At 36.5% G+C, this 23879-nt stretch overlaps 4 protein-coding genes across 7 annotated transcripts; 2 read left to right on the top strand and 2 right to left on the bottom strand.

The window, feature by feature from the left end:
* Positions 1 to 994: 994 nt before the first annotated feature.
* On the bottom strand, positions 995 to 4993 carry LOC121981800 (uncharacterized protein YpgQ-like). Its single transcript, XM_042534527.1, has 7 exons — positions 4772 to 4993; positions 3787 to 3817; positions 3685 to 3703; positions 3286 to 3386; positions 2450 to 2545; positions 2007 to 2182; positions 995 to 1362 (listed from the first exon to the last, which is right to left on the bottom strand). The coding sequence occupies exons 1-7, from the start codon at positions 4934 to 4936 to the stop codon at positions 1276 to 1278; spliced, it is 675 nt and encodes a 224-aa protein (XP_042390461.1). The 5' UTR covers positions 4937 to 4993; the 3' UTR covers positions 995 to 1275.
* A 5396-nt stretch (positions 4994 to 10389) lies between these two features.
* On the top strand, positions 10390 to 12407 carry LOC121981798 (UDP-glycosyltransferase 82A1-like). The gene is made up of 2 exons (XM_042534525.1): positions 10390 to 10959; positions 11292 to 12407. Exons 1-2 carry the CDS (start codon positions 10479 to 10481, stop codon positions 12188 to 12190), a joined length of 1380 nt encoding a protein of 459 aa, XP_042390459.1. The 5' UTR covers positions 10390 to 10478; the 3' UTR covers positions 12191 to 12407.
* Positions 12408 to 12423: 16 nt separating this feature from the next.
* Positions 12424 to 15946, top strand: LOC121981799 (probable beta-1,3-galactosyltransferase 12). Its single transcript, XM_042534526.1, has 7 exons — positions 12424 to 12935; positions 14015 to 14167; positions 14251 to 14333; positions 14405 to 14504; positions 14603 to 14716; positions 15202 to 15344; positions 15626 to 15946. Exons 1-7 carry the CDS (start codon positions 12496 to 12498, stop codon positions 15727 to 15729), a joined length of 1137 nt encoding a protein of 378 aa, XP_042390460.1. The 5' UTR covers positions 12424 to 12495; the 3' UTR covers positions 15730 to 15946.
* Positions 15947 to 18914: 2968 nt separating this feature from the next.
* LOC121981797 (dihydroceramide fatty acyl 2-hydroxylase FAH1-like) lies at positions 18915 to 21662 on the bottom strand. 4 transcript variants are annotated; one of them, XM_042534521.1, is made up of 8 exons: positions 21513 to 21662; positions 20707 to 20784; positions 20324 to 20416; positions 20051 to 20247; positions 19852 to 19957; positions 19567 to 19713; positions 19352 to 19471; positions 18915 to 19261 (listed from the first exon to the last, which is right to left on the bottom strand). In XM_042534521.1, exons 2-7 carry the CDS (start codon positions 20755 to 20757, stop codon positions 19352 to 19354), a joined length of 714 nt encoding a protein of 237 aa, XP_042390455.1. In that variant the 5' UTR covers positions 20758 to 20784; positions 21513 to 21662; the 3' UTR covers positions 18915 to 19261. The 4 variants fall into 4 exon arrangements, with proteins under 4 accessions (XP_042390455.1, XP_042390456.1, XP_042390458.1 ...); XM_042534522.1 differs by having other exon boundaries at positions 21552 to 21650; XM_042534524.1 differs by lacking the exon at positions 21513 to 21662 and adding an exon at positions 21234 to 21319.
* Between the last annotated feature and the right edge of the window lie 2217 nt (positions 21663 to 23879).

The raw sequence follows: 23879 nt of genomic DNA, 5'->3' as shown, positions 1-23879 counted from the left end.
TAAATTGTTATCTATCCTAAAAATTTTGTATTTTTTTAGGATGAATTAGTTTTACATATTTTTTGTATTTAAATTGATTTATATAAGTGATTTTAGAAATGTCTATGGTAATGAATTGGCCTTACCAATTAGGAAATTGTCATCTTGTTGCAAATTTTCACTTCACAAGGCATATTAATAGTGAAAAAATTCACAATTTTTTAGATAAATTAGTGAAACTATAGTTTATATTAAACATATTTATTGGTGGATGACTCAATAATAATAATAATAATTATTTATAATGACATGTCAATCATGTATAATTATTTTATTAATTTTAAAAATTATTAATTTTTTTTCTCCAAATAACTTCAATGTATTATCGATTGGATGTTAAAATATTAAAGGTGCATTTAGTTTGATTTGTTCGTTTTTTTTTTATTTTTTAAAAATATGCATTTTAAAAAATAATATTTAGTTTGTATTTTTATTTGTATATTTTTCATTTTAATTTTCTAGAAAATACACGTTTTAAAAAAATAATATTTAGTTTATTTTTTTCATATCTATTTTTCATAAAAATAGATAGCATTTTTTAAAATAATAAAAAAATATCTAAAATTTATTTTCTATTTTTAAAAAAAATATACATTTTAAAAAAAAAATAAAAATAGAAAACGCACAAACTCGCCCTGAATTTTTAAGTTTTATATCACTGGTATTTAAAAAAAAATAGACTGCAAAAGAGTGTTTTAAAAACCTTAAAACCTTATTTACTTTGGTTAATTTGTTCAGTTTCCATTGAAAGAGATCATCAATGGACTGATGCTTCTTAACTGCTCATTAAATTACCCGTGGTAAAAGACACGGTGCATTTCCTAAATAACCTAGATTCAATTTCCACATAAGGTAATTGAACTAAGTTGGGACGCCATGTCAAGAGACACCATACTTTCTGGATTGGACGGAATGTAGGACCAGAATATCTATCTCAGAATTAATAAGATTTGGATACCTAACAAAAAAATAACTGCTCAAAGGTAGTTCTTGTTTATTTCATATCAGGCTTCTCCAGCATGCAATCAACATACACATTTTTGCTAAGCTAAACAGAGGCTGGAAAACCATTGTCACTGCAAACTATCCAACATGATGGTCATATTACTCAAATCAGATGAACTTTGGACAAGAACATATAGTTGTATTTCTGCAAGCACCGGAATTATAATCAACCTGCAATGGTGCATTTTTAATCTGATAGATAATGAGCAAAATATAAGATAAGTCAACAGTTCAAGCTCTCCCGTCCCATTCCATATGGAACTCTAGTAAGTAATCCTCCATGAACTTGTGCCGTCTCTCAGCTCTTCTTTTACCAGCCTATAATAGAGATCAATCAATTATGAGGTTTTGGCAAACAGCAATAACAAGGATGAAATAGTAGTTTTAGATCTTTTTTTACCATTTGAGATTGCAAAATATGTCAAATAATATGATGAATCTAGGCATTGTATGAAGGCCCGAAGTTGGATGGAAGAAAAGTGCAAGTGATCATATTCAAATGAAAAAAGATGCAGGTATATGAATTATGAAAAATCATGTTCAATCTGGAATTAATCCAATCTCCAAAACTCTATTCTCCCTTATTATTAGCCAGAATGGTTGCATCACTTGTAGTGGGTAGTTTAATCAGCAGCTCATTCAGTAGGCTGTAGAAGGGTGCAGAAGAAAGAGGATGAGAGGAAGAAGGAAACTGGGGAGAAGTTGTATTGCGAGGAAGATGAACAAGTATGGGGAAAAGAGAACAATTGGAAAATTAAAATTATCATCTACTTTCTCTTTTATATATATATATATATATATATTTCCTTCCATATCCTTTCTTCTGTCTCTGCCTTGCCTGTCTTAGACTAAGATACTTTCCAAGGATGCAGATGGAACATGGCTGTTGGTTTGTTGATTAATAGAGTAAAACTATTGGAAAAATACTCGTGTTTGTTTCATCTGTTGCACAAGATTCATACCTTTGTCTTCATCAAATCCTTCAGTTTGAAAAGCTTCTCGTGAAAATGATTTATGATGGTAGTCTTTGCATCTTTCATGGTATACTTCTCTTTTGTTAAATCCTCGCGAGGTGGTATCTCAGGGTCATACATTACATGATTCTTACTTCCACCATATATAAAGCATCGAGCAATTCCTGTCCAAGGCATGCAAAATCAACAAAACAAAACATGGAAAAATAGCATGACAACAAAAGTATAGTCAGCATATCAGCAAGCAAGTCTAATAAACTTAAATCGATCTTGAATATACTCGTGGACTATCTTTATAGTTATCATAAGTTATAGGGCTCTGAACTTATTACTCATTGCAACTATTGCATCAAATAAAACATTAGAACACAGAACTCCATATTGATTGCACCAAGGTACCTGTATGCATGAACTCAAGTAAAAAAAATTACCAATTGCACCAATTGCATCGAGACGGTCAGCATCTTGAACAATACAGAATTCCAAAGAATTAGAAAAAGATGCACAGGCAACTTCATTTTTGAACCCTGTAAATAAAGAAGTAAAACCATGTCAAACAATTGCAGTTAAAATTAGAAAGTTGTTAGTTGTAGTTGTGTTGGTTTGGTCAACAATAATCAGAAAAGCCAAAAGGAACGCCAACTGTTTCACATAGTAGGCAATTATATAAAACAGTCAGTTTGGAGATTATAAGAGCTGTTTATAAGTTGACAAAAGTTCAAATTTCAGGTTCAGAATGAACTTCAACTCAACTAGTTCCCTGAACCTTATAGGACAACATCATGAACGTGTGAGTCTTGTATTTTGCAACCCTGATCTTACATTTCACTCTACCTAGTAGAAATTTCAGGCAAAGATTACAAAGCAATTATCATGTTTTCATTGCATGAAATTCATAGAAGCACATAAATTATAGGCAAATGTTTATACTCTCCAGTACTTAAATATATCTATACAGCTTATTGGTAGAAAAGCGCCTATGGAACTTATTGCCTTTCTTTTATTTCAAGGAAAAAACAATCAATTGAGGTGAAGGTGGTGATTTTTCTTTTGAGTTTTTTTTTCTTTCTAGGCTATCCCTTGTGGGATTAGGCGAGGTCAATGCCTGGTTTATCTTTTGTGTTCTTTGAGTCAATTGAGATGGGGGTATATAATGTTAAATATTCTTTTATCACCATAGATTTCTCTTGTCTTGTGCAAAAAATAACATGATTTGAGTTCATAATCAACTAGCAAAAAAGTCAAAGCGAGGGAAGAAAAAGATCACCCATGTTCTTAATAATACTCAGGATTTTTTCCCTTTTGCTTTCATCAAGTCCCTCTTCCTTTAGAAATTTCTCAATGATGGTTGTGTCCTCCACAAAATCCCTATGTCATTAAAAATTCAAGCAACAAAATTGTAAACAAGGATAGAGAAGAAAAGTTTTGCACTTTGCAATAAAGCAATCGTCATCACATATACAGCAAAACAGAAACTAAGTTCAGAAGTCATAAAAATAAATAATAATCTTAAATGAAAAAATCTCAATGAAATCATAAAATAGATGACCACTATCCTCGGTGTGTGTGTGTGTGTGTGAGAGAGAGAGAGAGAGAGAGAGAGAGAGAGAGTGAGAGAAAGAGAGAGAGACGTAATAGAAAATGAGGCAAAAGCAATCATACTTACTTTGTATACTTGTAATCTCCTGCATTAAGACAATCAATTACAAAATTCAGTTGAATTATAAAACTCTTATCCAACATTCCACAAACAATGACAAACTGTTACCTATGTCGTGAAGAAGGGCCGCAAGTTCAACCTATCCAAAAGTTAAAATACAAGATTACCATAGCACCAATAGTAATAGAACTGTTCAAAAATAGTTTACACCTACCATGAACAAGAAAAATGTCAACAAGGTACAGTTCGTAATACCTATAATAAGCATAGCAGATGGTGCTTAATGGAAAAAATTCCAAATTGATGAGAAAAATAGGTTATTTTTCTTGGAAAAATAATCATCGTTGAATTCATTACTCTTCTTACTCTTTTAATTTGTACCAGGCCATGATTCACCATTATTATTTTTCATGAATCCGAAGCTTCTTCTTGGTTGAAATAGTCAGTCATCTTTCAAACATTTAGAAATTAAATATCTCACCATACATGACCAAGCATATACTCTTTTTTATTATATATATCATAAATTGGCAATTTCTTTATGCTAACTGTATTCTTTTCAATCAGGAATTTTTTCTCTTTGTTGAATTTTCTAATTTGAATTAAAAATACTAAGTTGGGTAAAGCCACAGTGCTAGACAAGTCTAGGTGAACCAATTGAATATTAAAATAGCATATCCACGGTGAAGCTATGCCAAACTAGATATGCATATGCAGGTCTATAGGCAACCACTGAACTACATGAAAGTGAAATACTTTCAAAAAATGAGCATGGAATTCATTGATAGTCTGCATTCATCACATTAAGTAATTAGAATAGCAGACTGCAATAGTAATGCACATAGGAAAACAAGTTATCTGGATTTGATGTGCCCTAAACCCATTTCAAGTTCACATTCCTGGACAAGCTGATTAATTATACATAAAGGACTGGTTTTTTATACTGTAAAGCAAACCAAAATTTATACTTTGAAACTATAAAGACTACTTAAGACTATCATCGATCCTAAAGCTCGAAACTTGCTAACGAACAACGCAGGCATACGACAAAAATAAGAAAAGATGAGGATGGAGAAGATGGGTAGATCCTTACGATCTCGAGAGAGGAAGGGCTCAAGGCCTCCTCTTTAGCAAGGGAAAGGGCAACGTCCCGCACTCGAAAAGCGTGGGCTGCATCGTGAGAGGCGTCGCGACCGCACATGGTTTCCGCAATCAGGATCTCCGCCTTCCGTACGATTTCCGACTTCTCGGCCGCCATTCCTCACCCTCTCGTCTAGTGTGACCTAATTTTCACACTAAAAATAGTGCAATTTCAACCCGAAACACTATTTCAATTTCAATTTATCCACCAAAAAACAAATATTCTTTAAAATATTCTATTATTCTTATTAATTTGTTTATATGATAATTATTATATTAAAATTTTTTAATATTTTATTGTATTGTTTGTATGAAATTAGTGATAATTTGCAAATGTAATTATAATTAAAATATATTAAATAAATTTAAAATAATAATTTTAATAAATTAAATATTTACAATTATACATAATAAAATTTAAATATACTATTAAATACACTTAATTTAAATTTATAATAAATAATAATTACATTTAAATATCCTATAAGTAAAGACAAAAAAAAATAATAATTACAAATCAATTACATTTGATTTTATTAATTATATAATAAAATTAAAAAAATAAAAACTCTCTTCCACACCAGATATGGTGATGCACTATTCACATCATCATATTTGGTGTCGAATTTGATGTGTGAGTTGGAGTCTTTTGGTGCTAATTTGATATTAAATTGATGTTTTGATGATGGATTGGATGATCTAAGAATTGTTTAAATTTATTTAATAAAAAAATTGAGCCAAAAATTTTATATTTTTAAATTTCTTTAGAGTTTGATATTAGAAATTTATTCGTTAATTTTTTTTAATTATTTATAAGATCCATAAATTTTATTTATGGATATTATATATAAATATAAATATTCATGAACAATTTATAATATTTATTTATGAATATCAGTAAAATGAACATATGCTCAATTTTATTTAATTTTAATTAGTAAATTGTTCATTTAATTAATTTTGTGAATAGTTTATGTATATTGAATTAAGTTTGTTTATGAAAGTTTAATTTATTTATAAACCTAATCATGAGTCGGATCATTTGAATCGGTTCATGTTGAGATCATATTTTAATTATTTTTCTCATCCAAAATTTGCCCAAGTCTCGATATCAGATATATCTCTCTATAATACATTACTACACGTATCCTCAGCTATGGTGCCCTGGGACTGTCTGGTGTAAAGGATGTTAAATTATCATTCAAATATTTATAATTTAATTCTTAATTATAATATATTTATAAATTTTTTCTTTAAATGGGATGTTTTATTATAGAATATTGTGTTTCTGTAGTGTTCATAATCAAATCTTTTTAATTTATATACCTTAACTGTCGGTAAAAAATTTCTATGAAATTAAATCGATCATCCCAGAATATATATAAATTGAGTAAGTACGAGGGCTCCTAATAGGATGCCTTAGCTTCATCAGTAACTCAACCATGGTAGATATGTTCTATATCAGAATTGCACCTTTTTAGAATAAAAATGATATCGTTTATTTCAAGTGGTTTAGTATCACTGATCTTATGATAAAATAAAATTATATAAATTTTGAGGAACATTTTATCCCAACACGACCCTTAATATGAGGAGGTCAAGTACTCAACAAAGTATTGGGAATTGCACCATGACTACTTGGGAAATACATCCTACTTATTGTCATTATACCAAACTCAGGACTTGATTTTCTTCAACTATAAGAAGGACACTAGATATCCAACTTACGACGATTACTCCTGAAATGATTGACTCGGTCTTACAGAAGTTTTCTACTGGGTACCATGATAAATCGAAAAATACTGCAACTGACAGTTCATTAGTACAACATTCTTAAGTCAATCGTCCATTAAAGAAAATTCAGTCATTAATTCATCAAAGTTAGACTCAATTCAGATTACAAAAGTTTATTGTCTTTTGTAATTTAGATTATATTATATTACAGATTTAAAATTGTACCAAATAAAATAATCAATCTTGTAATATAATCCTAATTATATTACGAGGTTGATTGTCCCTCATCGAACGCAGCCAAAATGTCCAGGAAACTGAGAAGACGCATATTACTGCACCATTACCTAGGGCTAAGATTTTCTTCAACTACATAATAAAATATGATAATCCTTGATCTTGTCTGAAAATGGTAAAGACAGCTGGCTAGGGATGTGACTCAGCAGTTGATCTTATGAAGACTCTGCTCCACTGTGCAAAATCAAGAATGTCAGTGTCGAGCTAAGGAATGGATCCTCGGCATTGTCCCTTTGATGCTCAAGTCAGATCGGAATAGTAGAAATATGGTAAAAAACTGTAACAACAATAGGAGCTTAAGTACAAATAATGCATACACCGTTGGTGAATGGACTTCCCTTTATACACCAGTAGCAGACGTGCACGTTTCTCAAAGCACGTGCAAGTTTTTCCAACTGTCCTATGGAAAAACACATTAGGAAAAATGTCTCTGACACCATTCCTTAACAAGGCATGCAAATATCTAACATGACAGTAGAAACTTCCGTCGTACGATTTACCTGTTGATCATGCCCTGCTGTCAGCTGCACCAACTCTCAGAAGGATACAATGAGATAAGCAAGGAGTCCCACTGTTTGACCGAGCCGGAGAGCCACTCGGCCAAGATTGTCGATCTCAGTTGCTCATTTTGCTCGGCTCGATAGATTGTTCTTCGCGCGACTAGACATGTGATCCAGTCGGACTAGCCATTATAGAGTCGTTACAATTGCGAGCATCTCACGTCCTCTCTGTATAGTTGTCCCGTCCGGACGAGCGATCTACTCAGATGAACCTTCTGACCAATCAGATCTTTCATGTCCGCTCGGCTCATTATCACCCGCTCGGCCAAATTTACTGATCCGATGATTTTTTATTTTTGATCATCTTAATTTTAACCTCAACGTCAAGTACTATTTCCACCTTAATTTAACTCGTACCTGATCAGCTCCCTTTACTGCCATATCAATCCTCATCCTGACCCTTTAAAATGATCTTACGCGATCTAGAAATTAAGAAAGTAAATCGCACAGGACTTTAATCAACACAGTGACCTTTTATACAGAGTCAGATAATCCGTGATGGCATGATGCACGTGCAAATACGTCTTCCAGCCTGTGGGACAGGCAAAAGGTCATTGCGTACTAGATTTTCTTCAACCGTGATGAATGACGTAATGGTGCTGCAGTTTGATGTGGCGTGTGATAAATGATAAATCACATTAATGACACCTAGAGCACCTAACTCAATGATGTGAACGCTAGCTAATAATACTTAGGCACTGCTCATTGGTGCTTCCTTACCCAACTCAATCCGACTCCAATCAAATAATTCCAAGCCAAATGTTTATGCACGGAATCGGTATTCAAATGAAAAAGTCTCGGTGTCAATTCTGGAGAATCCACAGATCAAAAAAATCAGGCGCCGCCCGTGTTCTCCAAAAGCACTTTTTTCCTTTTTGCACTGCCCTTGTTTCTTAAAGGCGCAAACGCAACAGCAGAAGACGACTTTCTCCATGCACATTTTATGCATAAATAAAAGTCCCTTTTATATAATTAAATAAAAAATGTCGTGGAGAGTTTTTTTTAGCACGAGCAACACATGCAGCCTTGTGTATATCTTGCCACGTAAATAACGAGTCAACGTATATCTATACACACAAATAAACTGTTCGGATTTCTCATTCTGTTATATATGAAAAATTTTAAATTATATTAAGAAATAATTATTATAAATAAATAATTATTTATTTTTTAATTATTATTAAAAATAATTATTTGTTTCCTAATTATTAAAGAATAATTATTATTAAAAAATATTATTATTTTTCTATTTTCACTTATAATGATATTGATATATACTATATGTTATTACTAATAATATTTATGAATTCAATCGTCAATATGATATCATAAGCTTAACAGTATTTTTTTTTTAAATTTTTTTTCTCCTCTTCCCGCGTTTCCTTTTCTTATAGTTCAAAAAAAAAAAAAATCTTAGCTTTTTTCTCCTTTCTCTGCCACTGACTGACGCCAACGGGATTCGCCGTTGTGGTGTCTTTTCTAAAAGGCAGCCCACCATCGACCTTATTGCGGTCAAAAAAAAAGTTCTTGCTATCCCACCGCCGTCGACATCCTTGTATCACCAACCCGCCTTTCCTTCAAATTTAGCGACTCCACCACTTCCTTCGCTTTCTCCTTCACGGGTTTAAGTCCATCCTGTGACACCTCCTTCATCGGTGTTACCTTTTCTAGGGCTTTCTGTCCGACTGCTTATGTTATCTCTTTAGTTTTCTTAGAATCTTCTTTCTCTCCTATTTTTCTTTCTTATATTTTTTTTGTCCTAAAAAAAATTCTCTTTTTTGACTTCCTCTTTTCCACTGTATAATAATTTTATTTTCTTCTTTTAAAAGGTCGATTAATAGCGAGGTTTAATTCCTCATTTTTTCTCTTTCTCTTCTTATTTTTTTTCTACAATATTATTATCTTTTTACTTAAGTTTAAAGAAATCAAATTTCATCCTTCTCTTCCTACTATCCTTTGTTTGTTTGTTTTTTTAAGCAGTAGTCGCATTATAGCGGTCTTTCCTTCATGATTATTATTTTAGCCATCTTCTGATAGGCCAAATAGCAATTTTTTTGTCCTCAAGTTTTGTTTAATAACAGATTTTCTACATCTGCTCCTAGCAGATTTTCTACATCTGCTCCAGCATATGCAACCACCAAAATGTAGTCTTCTCTCTCTGCTACTCTTGTTCCGATGACAAGTCAGATTCTAGCCTTCAAACAATAACACATCGTCTCCTTCTAGTTGTTTTTTTCTTTCATCAAAGGCAAAGTTCAACAAATCGTCGTTTCATTGATCGCACTAGTGGATTTGCTCTAAAAGAATATCTATCGGTCGCCTTCTATAATGGTTGCCACTGACGATATTACTCGCCGAAGATATTACTCGCCGACGATATTACTCCTAATTTATCTTCCAAACAACGCACGTTTGCGTGCTCTTCGACAGAGGCTAAATATCGTGCTATTACCTCTGTGGCATTTGAGATCCAATGGATTAACTCACTTTTGACAGATCTGCTTCTTCCGGTTACCACGTTTTTCATTGATAATTTAGGTATCCGAACTACGAGTAACTCATATTTCTGCTGAGGATCAGTTGGCTGATGCACTTACCAAGTCGCTTTCTGGACCTCGACTGTTTGCTATTTGTAACAAAACTGATGTCATTTTTGGGACACTATTTTGAAAGGATGTATTAGGAAATAATTTTTATAAGTAAATATTTATTTATTTCCTAATTATAGGAATAATTATTATTAAAAAATAATTATTTATTTACTAATTATTAACAAATAATTATTATTAAAAAATAAATAATTTTAATTTATTTTTTTTAAAATTTTATTTATAATAGTATTTATATATATGGTTATCATTAATAATATTCATATTTATGTATTCTATCATCAATAAATTTAATCGGAAGCTTTTACCAATATGGTCGATAAGAGTGGCAGTTGTGTCATTTCATTCTTGGAATGGATACACGTGTAAAAAGCGCAGCAGCCTGCGATCTCAGTTCAGATTATAAATTAGTGCGGCGCGGTTTGGATCGATCGGAATCGGAGAAAAGGAACACAAATCAGAAATGGGGCAGCGCCGCCGCTCAAGATCACGGATCGTCCTGGTGCCGTTTCCGGCTCAAGGGCACGTCTCCCCCATGCTCCACCTCGCGCGCCTCCTCCATGCAAGCGGCCTCGACGTGACGGTGGCCACGCCGGACTTCATCCACCGCCGCCTAGTCGCCGCAGGCGGCGGCGGCGACGGCGGATGTAGGTTAGTGTCGATCCCCAGCGGCCTCGACGCCGAAGGCGATGCCACGCCAGATTTCTCGGCCATCGAGCGGGCGATGGAGAGCCACATGCCGCCGCACCTGGAGCGGCTGCTGCTGGATGAAGAGGAAGAGGCGGTGACGTGCGTGGTGGTCGACCTGTTGGCCTCGTGGGCGATACCGGTCGCGAGGCGCTGCGGAGTCCACGTGGCTGGATTCTGGCCAGCGATGCTCGCGACTTTCCGTATCATCTCCGCCATCCCTGAGTTGATTAACAGGGGCCTCATATCTGAATACGGTACCAGGACCAACATATCTTAATCATAGCAGAACATGTTTATCTTGCACCCCTACGATTTAACAAATATTATATTTTGACCGTCATAATTTATAAAACAGATATAAAGTAGACCAACTGTAACTGATAATTTTGAAATACTCTTCGGATTTAATATATTTTAAAACGACCATAAAAATTTATTAGCAATAGAATCTTCTCTATTTTGATTTTATTTTGTAAACTATGAAGATTAAATGTAATATTATAAATTGTAGGGGCAGAGAGACAAAATGAGATTTTTTTTTTGTTTCTTGTTAAACTTGATCACTAATTTTATAACAATTATGTAGGAAGTCCTGTAAACCATCAAGAACAGATGGCGGCGGCGGAGGAGTCACTGACCCTGGCGGGGCAAGCCAAGCTGAGCACCAAGGAGTTGCCATGGCTGGTGGGCAACCCTGCCACCCAACGGTCGCGGTTCATCTTCTGGCTGCGAGTCCTGGAACGTGCCAAATCCGTGCAGTATCTACTGGTCAACTCCTTCCCCGACGAATCAGGTCAACTTGAGCAGAGTTCCCATCACCACCACCCGCGGCCTCTTCCGATTGGCCCCTTGTTGTTCTCCCACCGCACCGCCAACATCAGCATGTGGGAAGCAGACCGCAGCTGCCTGCGCTGGTTGCAGCAGCACCCTCCCGGTTCCGTCGTCTACGTGTCGTTCGGCAGCTGGGTGGCGCCGTTCTCGCCGGAAAAGATCGCCGAGATTGCGTTCGGGCTCGAGGCTTCCGGGCGGCCGTTCCTGTGGGTGCTGAAGGACGATTCCTGGAGGGCCGGCCTTCCGCCCGGGTTCCCGGGGAGCCGGGCCGGGATGATCGTGAGCTGGGCACCGCAGGAGGAGGTGCTGAGGAGCCCCGCCGTGGGGTGCTACCTCACGCACTGCGGGTGGAACTCGACCTTGGAGGCGATCCAGTACGAGAAGAGGCTGCTGTGCCACCCGGTCGCCGGGGACCAGTTTGTGAACGCCGCGTTCATCGTCAAGGTGTGGGGCATCGGCGCCATGCTTGACGGCGCCGGGAGGTCCGCCATTGAGGACGGCATCAGAAGGGCGATGGCGAGCGACGAGGGCGAGGAGATGCAGGCCAGCGTGGAGCGGCTGAGGAGGAGAGTCATGGGGGATGGCGAAGGGAGTTCCAAAGCCATAGAAAATTTACAGTGTTTCTTGGATCGGATGAAGCAAAACATGCAATAGGAGATCGATCGACCCTCGTTTTGTCTGTGGTTTTGAGTTGACTTTGACTATTGACTCTGTTGTTGTTTAATTGTTGGTTGACTTTGGGATTTTTCACCAATCGAGGATGATTTTAATACGAACCAGAATCAACTATACCGGTGTCAGCCAAAGCCTTGGACCGATCTGGCCAATTCACAAGGTTGAACGTGTTTGTTTCCGGCCCGGAACGGCCCATTAATACTTGTAAATAAAACCGTCCCACCACCGGACTGCACGCCAGCGCACTGTCGACCAGCTGATAATTGCTCGCGTTAATTACGGAAATGCCACAGCACAACCACTCCAGCTCTTACGACTTCGTCGATGACGACGACGACCTCCTAAAGAAGAAGAGGAAGCCGCCGTACAAACCTCCCCTCTTCCTTCCCACTAGCTCTACCGGCCCCTCACGTCGCATCGTTGCCCTCGTCCTCATCATCGCCGCCGCCTGCGTTGTAATCGGTGTTTCCGGGATCGCATTCGCGGCCGCTGCACTCCGTCGGCCTCCGCGGATCGTCACTGTATTCCGATGTGGCCGTGCCGAGGACACCCTCCGTACTTTCAGATCCAAGTCCCTCGCCGCCGCCGGCCGGGAGGAGGAGGTCGTGGCGCAGAGGCCGAAGGTGCTCGCAGTGGTCGGCGTCTATACTGGGTTTTGGGCGGCAGATCGTCGAGCTGCGCTACGTGCTACCTGGTTCCCCTCTGATTCCGATGCCTTGAGGCGGTAAGATCTCTTCTCTATTAAATCTCCGCTTACCCGCTTGAAGCTTCGATATATGGTGTCTGATCTTGAATGTAGATCTGATAGATCACTAATTTTTAACATCAATTTGGAATTCGATTCATATCTGTTTACAATCGACTCAGTTTGCGATCTTCGTTCTTGAGTTGATAAACTATCAGGTCTAAATGTGAATCGAGGTCGGGGTTGAGGGATATTTGAAGTTTTTAGTTATTTTGAATCCTGAGCTACGAAATTATCAGAGTATTGCTTTTTTATCGGTCTTTAGTTGTATGAGTTCTTGAATCTAGAGATGACAGGGTAACTGTTTTAAATGTGGATCAATGAAAGAGGATCTTCTTTCAGGCCTATAAGGATGTTTGCAATTTTAGTTTTAGGGCAGATGAAACACCAGAATTATAAGTCGAAGAGGGCGAGAGAACTCAAGAGTGTTTCATGAGCTCAACCTCGAGTTGCTGCCAGCTGGTACAACGTGGCTAAACACTCTATTATCAAACTAAAAGAAACTGACACTTAAAATCGGAAAATTAGTAAAATCAGTTACAAATTTATGTTTATTTTCTTTCTTCCATTCTTTGTTTGCATCACAATCTTTTATGATTATCTTCTGCAATGAACTTTTTCTATTTCAAAATTTTCTCAAATAAAGCCATAGTTTATAGTTCTTTAGATGAGTATTGAGATTGTGTAACCATATTGTACCTATACTCACTTAGTACATTAATAGTAGTATACTACAATAAGCAGCCATTGAAGTGTATGGAATACACCAGCTTGATGGTTTGTGATCCGTTGCTGCCCACTAATTGTGGAACTGCTTTAACTACTATCATGTCAGGAGAAGTAGTTGAAACTTAAAAGCAGTAATGCCTTGCAGAGTTCTACGTAACATCAGTACCTTGTTTTCGTATAGGAGATGCATGGGTCATTTTGGGTTTTATAGAGAAATCTTCTAGAATAAAGTTAAGTAATTTAGATATATCAAACTAGTACATGTCTAAGATTCCCTTTCCATCATATGTTAGTGCTATCGTCATGTATGAGAAAAACTCTTGTTGCAGCTTGGATCATGATACTGGATTGGCTCTTAGATTTGTGATTGGGTCGACAAAGGATTCGAAGAATATGACAACTCTGCGAAAGGAAATAGACATGCACCATGACTTCCTTCTTATAGATGCTGATGAAGATAACTTGAATTTGTCCCATAAGACGTGAGAAGCCACGTGTTTTGGTATATTATTTTGTTCTTGGTTTCAGCAGATCCATGAGATTTAACGTGATTCCTATTTTCTAGGTTAGAATTTTTCAAAGCAGCTTTCAACCTTTTTGATGCAGAGTTTTATGTGAAAGTTGATGATGATATATATTTGCGGCCAGGTAAGCTATTTTGTTTCAAGTATTTTTGAGGTCATTCTTATTATCTGACAATTTCCTTTAGTTTTAATCAGACCGACTTGCTACACTTCTTGCCAAGGATCGAGCACATCGTCTTAGTTATATTGGTTGCATGAAAAAAGGCCCTGTAGTCACAGACCCAGATATGAAATGGTAGATGCTACTGCAGAATAATTTCTTTGAGCTTCATGTTTTGGTATTTTTGATAGAGTGAATGCCTCTTCTCCAGAATAATAGTTGTCAAACTGCAGGTATGAAAGTTCAGGCAAGTTGATTGGCGACGAATACTTTCTCCATGCTCATGGCCCAATATATGCTCTCTCTGCTGATTCTGTAGCTTTTTTGGTAAATGCCAGGAATGATAGGTTAGTTGTTTCGCTGTATCCCTTCAGTAGTATTGATGGTTAATTTTGAATTAATATACTCAAATGAATTTCTTTCCATGTTCTTTCTTCATGCAGAACATATCATTAAATTATATTTTTGTTCTGAAGTCATACTAAAGCTGTTATTTTAAAAGTTTAAATTACTCTTAGGATGATTTTGCGTTTTCTGCTCAATTTTAGAACATCCATAAACAAATATGGCCATTTCATGTTGTAATTCCGTAATAAAATGCACACTGTTACTAAAAAAGTCAAAAAAATTGTAACCTGCTGTTGCTGCGGGACAAGACTTCTTTGGATTTTGAATTTGCTTCATCTAAATCGCATCACTTTTGTGTAAAATTTTCATCACGCTGACTCAATTTCTTCGCACTTTATTTATTTATTTATTTATTTTGAAAGTTTAGCAATATGATTTGTTTTGCTGCTCCTGATTGTACTTGACTAAACTCTAAATCTTTCAGTTTGAGGTTTTTCGATAATGAGGACGTCACTATTGGTTCATGGATGCTTGCCATGAATGTCGATCATGAAGATAATAAAGCTCTGTGTGAGCCCATATGCAGTCCCACATCTATTGCTGTCTGGAGCAACCCAAGATGCTTAGGTATGTTAGTCTATCGGATACCACTCGTTTGGTTTTGTCGATAGCCTTGATTCATTCCCAGTTCCGATGCTTTTTTTAGTTAAAAATTAACCATCAACATCATACAGTCTCTAGATTTTGTTCTTTTAATGATCTTCAGACTTTGTAAATCTTGACATGCAACTATACATGCTGGCCAATTCTATGGCTTGGTATTTCGGTTCTTTGGGAAAAGAAATAAAAGATGATATATATTATGCAATGCATGACTAGAACAATAACATTTGAGGAAATAATGGCAGATCCCTGCAACCTTCAGGACAAATTGATGGAGCTTCACAATATCAGCAGTTGCTCAAACAGCTCTACATTGCCTCCAGAAGGCGGCGACGATGATGAGCGCTAGTGCGTTGGTTCAAGCAATTTTTCTGACTATACTCGTGATCGCCATGTGTTACATTATTGACAACACAAACATTGCATCGACCTTTTCGGTTACTTCAATACCTGATGTAATTAGCTGCTGCCACAGTGTCCATACCACGGAGTACATGTAAAATTTGTCGTACATTTTTATAATGTATTTGTTTTGGGTATTTCGAAAAAAGAGGTGAGTATGCTAACTCATGGAACCAAGTTACTAAAGAATCTGAAGAGGGCCGAAAATGTGGAGGGTTCCCATTGAAATGAACTTTCAACCATATGAAAGAAAAGTTGTGGTTTGTATTGAAAATTTAAACTTCTCTTTCTAAAAACATTTTCTTGTAATTTAATGTCTTCAACATGCGCCTATAAATAGCTGAAGAAACATCAAGTTCAAGAACTGAATCAGATGGTTCATCATCTGTTGGCATGCCACGCTACCATAACAAGGTTATAAATAAGAACCACAAAGAGATTGAAAATGGCAAATGCTTGATCATGTTTAAATATTTGGACAAAAATATCGAAACAGATGGCAATCTACAAACAACTCTCCACATTTTTGCATGATCAAACGTTATAGTGGGCTCTAACAACCGGTTGAACTGATTGTGTTGACTCTCACAGTCGGTTGAACCGAACCGATTGGATAAGTCTGGTTTCAAGAAAGGAAGAACCCATTAAAAAAAAATATGACTGTAACTGAATAAATTTTGGTCCTTAATTAGTGATTGATTTTTTTAGAAGGGGAGTTTTGACGTAACGATAAAGTTATTACACGAGTTTGAATTTTGAAAATAATCTTTTACAAAAAGTAAAATAAAATTACGTATAATGGATCCATCATCAGGACCCGTATGACGGGAGTTTCATATACTAGACTACTCTTTTTTTAATTAGCGATTGATTTTAAAATTAATCGCTAATTTAACAACAGATTTTACAATCGATTGCTAATTTAATGACAGGATTTACAATCGGTAGGTATTTCAACGATCAATTCGTAAATTCATCGTTAATTTAGGATCGAAAATTATAACGGTCGTTAATTTAATGACCATAATTAGTAAGTTGTCGAGGTACCATATTCAGGTCCTTCTCTTTTCTGTACATGTAAACTATGTTTATAGAACGATTTACTAAATTTGTAAATGATTAGTTTATCAAAATATTGATTTTAAAATTAATACTGATTGAGATTCTGGATGGTCTCTGATTCGGTCTGGTCCGAGATCAAGGATGAGATGACGTGGTAAAGTAATTATGACGGATTAATTTTGATCGGTGGATATAAGTTTGGTTGCTTCTTATCAATAGGTTGATTTTCTTCAAGTCAGGCTTTCTTTAGGTCAGATTTCAATAGACTGACTACCTTCAAGTCGAGCTTTCTTCATATTGCTTTGCAGAATGCCGAATAGCAGGGAGGTCTAAGGACGGAGTCACGTATTATCCTACTCGAGCTTTAGCGAGGGATTCTGATGAGTTGAGAAAGGAAGAATGTAAGAGAGGGAGGAAGAAGAAAATTTAATCAGGTAGATTGGTAGTCTTTGGAGGTTTTTATTTTGGATTAACCCAGAATCAACCGGGATAGATCAGCTCGGATAGGTTAGCCCTTCTAACTCTACGATTGAGGAGGTCCTTTGTTCAAAGGTCTGAAAAAACTTAAGGAAAAGATTATAAGAGTGGTCATGTTAAACCTTTATAAGATTCCTCCAACACTCAAGTTGAACCTCAGAGGAAAGATGGAGAAAAAATTGGAAAAAAGTAGAGTAAAGAGGTCTGAAATTGCTTCTCTTGATACTACCTGTTACCGTTAAATAGAAAGTTAAAGGGTAGCCCTGGTTCCTAAAGGGCACACCTCTTCTTTTCTTTACTGAGAGATGACTCGCTTGATTATCGGTGCTTTAACAACGGCATCCCTTGGCGATTGACACTTTACTAACAACCGAATTGAATCCGAGTTCTAATTTGGATGGACTTGAATGTGACTTCGAAGAATTGACTTGAGGTCATCTATCGGAGGTGGCTTGATCCAAACTTGGTTTGATTAAATCTAAGCTCAGACAGACTTTGTCGCAACCGATTGGCTAAGTCTGGCTTGAAGAGAACATGGCCGCAACCGGTTGGCTAAGTCTAGGAATGTTAAGTCTGGCTTGAAGATGGAAGAACCAATACAAGAACATGGCCGCAACCGGTTGGGCTAAGTCTAGGAATGTTGTGAAAAACTCAATGACCCAATGCAAACTCATAGGGTTGTAAATGGAAGTGTTTGTGAATAAATTTGATGTTTGACTTGGTAAAAATTTATTTATATTCATTCAATATATATAAGATTAATTAAATAACAAACTTGAACAACTCGTTAAACTAAACAAATAAGTTTGAACATATATGTATTCAGTTCGTTAATATTCATGAACAATATTCATGAATAATGTTTATGAATCATATTCATTAATAAAACTCTTTTCAATATGCTAAATAAATAAATAAATAAATTTAAATTATCAAACTCAATAACCAATTAAAAAATTAAAAAATTTAAACAATCAAATAAACTTGAATTAAGAGCTCGATAATATTTAAATGAACCAAACTCAAACCAAGCTTAAATTTTTTTTATTTTTATTTTTATTTATTTTTCTTTTGTCCCCAGGGCGTAGCACAGATGGGGAGTGCATGGTTCTGTGACTAAAAGGTCCAGGGGTCGATCCCCGGGGTGTCATTGCCTGGGGTTAACGTCTCCGCTATGCACTTTCCACCTGTGTACCTGCATTTACCTTCCTCCATATCCGTGGGACCGGCTCTAGGGGGGCCGCTGATGTGGCGGTTCCACATTTTTTGAATTGAGAGTTCGATAACATTTAAACAAATCAAGCTCAATCTTCAAATAAACTCAAACTCATAAAAAATAAACCAAACTAAAACAATCATTTCAAAAATTTGATTCATTTTAAACTCAACTTGGCCCAGTTACCTTATCAAACAAACTTGCATACCTCGACTTGGCTCGTTTACAATCCTACCCTAAAGACTCGTGGCAATTAAAACTAGGGTAACGGTGTAACCAAAACAACTGCAAAGCACATGGCAGGGAGCGTGACAAATGTCTAACTAACATCTTATTATTTCTCCAGTTTAAAACCAAAAGGAGTAAAACGGGGATTCTGAGAAAAATGACTTCTAACAGCACCAACTTGAATGTAGTGAAAGAACATTGTTCGGGCATTACGGGATGATCGCAAAAGTTCTGCCTCATACATAAATGATCAGATGTTGCAAACTAGGTAAATGCCTTGTACAAATGATGAATTATTTTGCATGAGAAGAATTAGAATAAGACTTGACTATTCAAGATCAATACAACTACTGATGCGACAGAATTTGAAGTACACAGGATGCAAATGAATGCCACGAGAACAGAAAACTAGTTTCCGTAGAGCTCCATGCCAAGTTGATCTTGGGAACCAAAAATAGAACCAGCAGCAAAAAATTACTAATGGAATCTGCAAGAGCTATAAAGCAAGAAGCTAAATCAGTTAGGAAACACAGTCACAATTTTAGAATCTAAGCTTGACAATTTTTTTTTGGACACTGTATATTACCTAAGTGGTCTTAGAAGGTGATTTTTGTGAAGGCAATGTACCAAAGATAATATCCCATAGTGAAGAAGTTATTCCAAAGCCCTTGTTTTGAATCCTGAAGTGATGATTCAGATGATACCGCTGCAATCGAAAAAGGAACCATTTACCGACCAAATACGTGATTGAATTGCCAAAAAAGTCAAGCATTCCTTGGATATAATTGTGATTATGCAAACCTTCAACTTTTTGCTTGGCTCTCTCGTAGGTCGTCCATGATGCAGATAGTAGTGAGTACAGTCGTAGATAACATAACCCAACAACCCACCTCCGAACAAGGCAGGAGATAATGTCGGAGAGCTGATTAATTTAACAAGATTCCAGAACTAGAAAAAACATATTGAAAAAAACAGTTAGCCTCCAATGCCACGAAGAAGTCTGGCTAGTAATTTAAATTTCCAAGGAATATAAAAAAAATTCAAATCATAGATTCATACTTTTGCATTCAAGAATGACTAACTTACTGGTAGACATAAAATAGCTGTAGCAGCAGGGGGGAAAACTAGTCGCAGTCCATCCATGGGATGTTTGTGATGGCAACCATGAAGAAGATAATGTGCGGTGTTTCCCCTGTAGCACAGTTTTGTTAGTTTCATTAATCACAATTGGGTTATATATCAATCTAACTTCTCTGGAAGCAGTCATTCTTTTTGTTACACCTACCAATAGCTTTTAGTTTCAATGTGGAAAACGAAGCGATGCAATGAGTACTCGACCAAGGTCCATAGAAGTACTCCGGTGACAACCATCAAAGCTAACAGAGAGAGTGTAATGCCCCTTTCTACAGACATTGCTAAACACCAACAAACAACCGGCAGCCATATCACAGGAACAGCCCACCAGACTGTCCGTGTTAAGAACTGGTAAATGAAAAGCAGGTGATTAAAGTAGACCAAAAAAAATTTAGTGTGCTGGTAAATAAGAATTGTGTATTACCTCCAAGATTTCATTTTGAAAAAAGCGCGGGCCTTCCTTGCTAACTATAGGTTGATGAACCCATTCTTGATAAGCTTCTTCCAGATGACCAACCTAAAATATTTGCAACAGCTTAATTAGTACCAAGTTACTTGACTAATAATGCAAAACATGAAGTACCAAATAATAAATAAAGGCATAGAATATATTTCTATGATGAGTTAAAGAAGAAAGCATTTAATGTTGATGCTATACTCATTTGTGAAGAGAAAGATAAAATTTCTCCAACACACATTTGAGGTAGATGAGACAATAAGACATAATTCATCATTTGCTAGTAGCTGATGTTAACTATCCTAGCTACCACAAAAGAAAACAAGAGAAGAAACTTCAGAGAATTGCACCTGAAAAACGAGTGGCTTATTCAAATCAACAGTGAACTCCTGTGCAACCATTTTGGTGCTTTATATTACTTAAATACACTGCAAATATAAGCGATAAGTTATACCATAAGAAGAATCAAGGCGTTCAATCAATGGATTTTACCAAAAAGATGTGCAAATATCTAGCAAAGGAACAAGTAGAGGTGCAAGCCTACTGCAAATCTAGCAACAATTTCTTTCATCGCATATGCTAATGGAACCTAATGAAATAATTACTAATTATACTGAAATTAAAACCTGAACATCTTAGCCAATCAAACATTCTAGATTTTCAAAGGTCTAATGCCAAAACAGTCAGAGAACCACAAATCTAACTCGGTGTATATAATGCATCTAACAATCCTGTAAGCAAATTTCTACTGACCAAAACTAAGTTTCTCATTTAAACAGCAAAAGTTTGAGACAATCATAAAACTGAGAAGAATGGCAACAAAGGGAGAGGAGCGGAGAAAAGGACCATAAATGAAAAGATCTCCATAAATCCTAACCACATTATCAAAGCAAAGAAACAGATCTGCTTCTCCTTAATTAAGAGCAAACAACATCTCAACAATTCAAAAAAAAAACAAAACAAAAAATGTGGTCGGACGGCTGTCATTCAGGCCAGATAAAGAACCACAAGTGATCAAAACGAGATCAAATCGCGAAAAAAACAAAAGCAAAAAAAAACACGAAAAGGACAAATCCAATGTTAGATCAAGCGATGAGATTCGTCCCCAAGGGAAAACAAACAAAAAAACAAAAGGCACAACAAAGAATCGACGTACCAAAACAATGAGACGGGTGTGGTAACCCTTAAAAATCACCTTCCGAGCTGTCCTCTTCCTCTCGACGTCGCCAAGCGAAGAAGAAGAGGCTAGGAGAACGGACGGGGATGACGAAGGGGCTGAAAGCTGTGGCCTGTGCTATATTATGCGTTGCAGCTGTTTTTAGCGAGTTCGGGTCCGGAATTGAATCGACGCCGTCAGTTCCAACGGAATCTCCGGATGCCACCTGAACCGCTCCATTATCCTCGACCGGATGCCGTCCGTCATCGTCACAGTAACGGTTCCGGTACGATCGATGATAATCGGACGTGGTATTAAGAATACCGCACATGCTGATTTAATTTTCTAGAAACGAGGATATTTTTTAAATTTTATATATTAAATTTTTATTTCTCTTCCTTTCCTTTCCTTTCCTTCTGAACAAGCTTTTCCTCCCTTATAAACAAAGAAAAGATTAATTCTTACTTTCCTTCTCTTTTCCATCATTTCCCTCACTTCTACTATTAATTCTTTACTTTTCTTCTCTTTTCCTTCCTTCCTTTCCCTCACTTCTCCTACTGTTAATAAACCTTCCTTCATCTTGTCCAAATAGTTAATGCCTTCCTGCTGCTATTTATCAAAGGTATATGATAGTTTTGTTTATACCAAAAGGCATAAATAAAAATATGAAATTTCTCTTTTACCCCTCTTGTCAATATGTCAACCTCCTATTTTTAATCATCATTTTCCAAACATCTAAGTTATATTTTAAATTAAAAAACATTTTATGCCTCGAATGCACATCCACTCACCCTCTCTCTTCCTCCATCCCTCTACCTAGTTTTATAAACACGAAATGATCATGAACCTCCTCCGCTTGCCATACTTGAAGGTGTTGAAATTCCGTTCTGTTTAAATTTCCTTGTACAAAATTGTACAAGTACAGAACTTTTCTTAGCAACTCGCATGTTCGATCAGACATGTGTTTGATTAATCAAGCAAGTTCTTGATCAATCAAAGCACACCTTGATCGAAGTACAAGATCACTGACCTCTTATGTTGGTATTCCAAAAACGATACAAAGAAAACTAACTAATTACGCAACGAAATTAAAGAACTAGTTGTACCTTTTCTTTGTAGCTAAAGATTTCTTGATCTTCTGCCGTATTCCTCTTCTCTTCTTGGACGTCGTGTGGGAAACGATCTACCAAGACAACACCACCCTCCTTCTCTCCTCGATTTCCAAACCGCCGGTTACAAAAGGAGCTCTTAGGATGGGGCACCTTCTCTTATTCTTCCTCTTCTCCAAGCCGTCGCCTACCAAGGAGGATAAGCAAGAGTCGCCGACCCCTAGCAAGGAAGCGGCGTCGGCCCTAAGGAAGGAGAGAGGAGGGAGGCGCCGACCCTTAGGATGGCGGAGGAGGCTTGTGGGAATTATGTGCCGCCGACCCTAGCAAGGGAAGAGAGGCGCCGACCACAAGGAGGAGAAGAGAGAAAATTAGGTTTTAGGGGGCACCACCTACTCCTTTTATAACCTTTGTCGTCGGTTACAAAGAAAGAAAAATAACAGAATTCTGTTAAGAAAAAATCTCTCTTTCTATAACCTTGTTAAACCAAACCAAGTTTAAACCAAACCAAGTTATTGATGAGTGGATGTGAGGCTTTATATAGAGGCTACAACAGGGACCTAGAGGAGGAATTGGTTTAGACCTCCTGATGGGCTTGAGCTTCCTATTTTCGGCCCGAACACCCAACCCAAGTCTATCAATAATAACTCATACCACTAAAGGGTTATTATTGAACTACCGCACCAATCTCATATTACAATATGGACTCCTTCTTATCATGAGTGCATTAATCTTTCTGTGTTTAAGATATCGTATGCCCGTTAATTAAATGAGTTACTGACAACTCAATTAATTAACATCTGATTCCAAGAGTAGTACCGCTCAACTTTATTATCATGCCGGACTAAGTCCACCTGCAGGGTTTACATGATAATCTTTATGAACTTCTCAAGAGGACATTATCAACCTAAATAATTATGACACAGTTTCCTTCTATAATCAACAACACACCATATAAATAATACTATCTCCCAACTCATCGCACTTATTGATTTAACGAATAAATCTTACCTATTGATAAGTTAAAGAAATAAATATTAAGTATACGCGCTTGTTATTATATAGGGATTAAGAGGATGCGCATCCATAATAACAGATGTTTTGTTCTTTTATGTAGTAGTATAAATCGAACAACCTCAAACAATCTTGCTCAATACACACAAAATGTACTAGTATAATTTTATAGTCAAAACAGACTAAAACCAAATTACACTACAACCGTTCCAATGATTTGTCCCAACCCATCTTGGTTGTGAGTTAC

Source organism: Zingiber officinale, chromosome 5A (genome assembly GCF_018446385.1).
Source record: "Zingiber officinale cultivar Zhangliang chromosome 5A, Zo_v1.1, whole genome shotgun sequence".
Lineage (NCBI taxonomy): Eukaryota > Viridiplantae > Streptophyta > Magnoliopsida > Zingiberales > Zingiberaceae > Zingiber > Zingiber officinale.
Note: the sequence above shows the minus strand (reverse complement) of the source record. Positions and strands in the feature narration are given on the sequence as shown.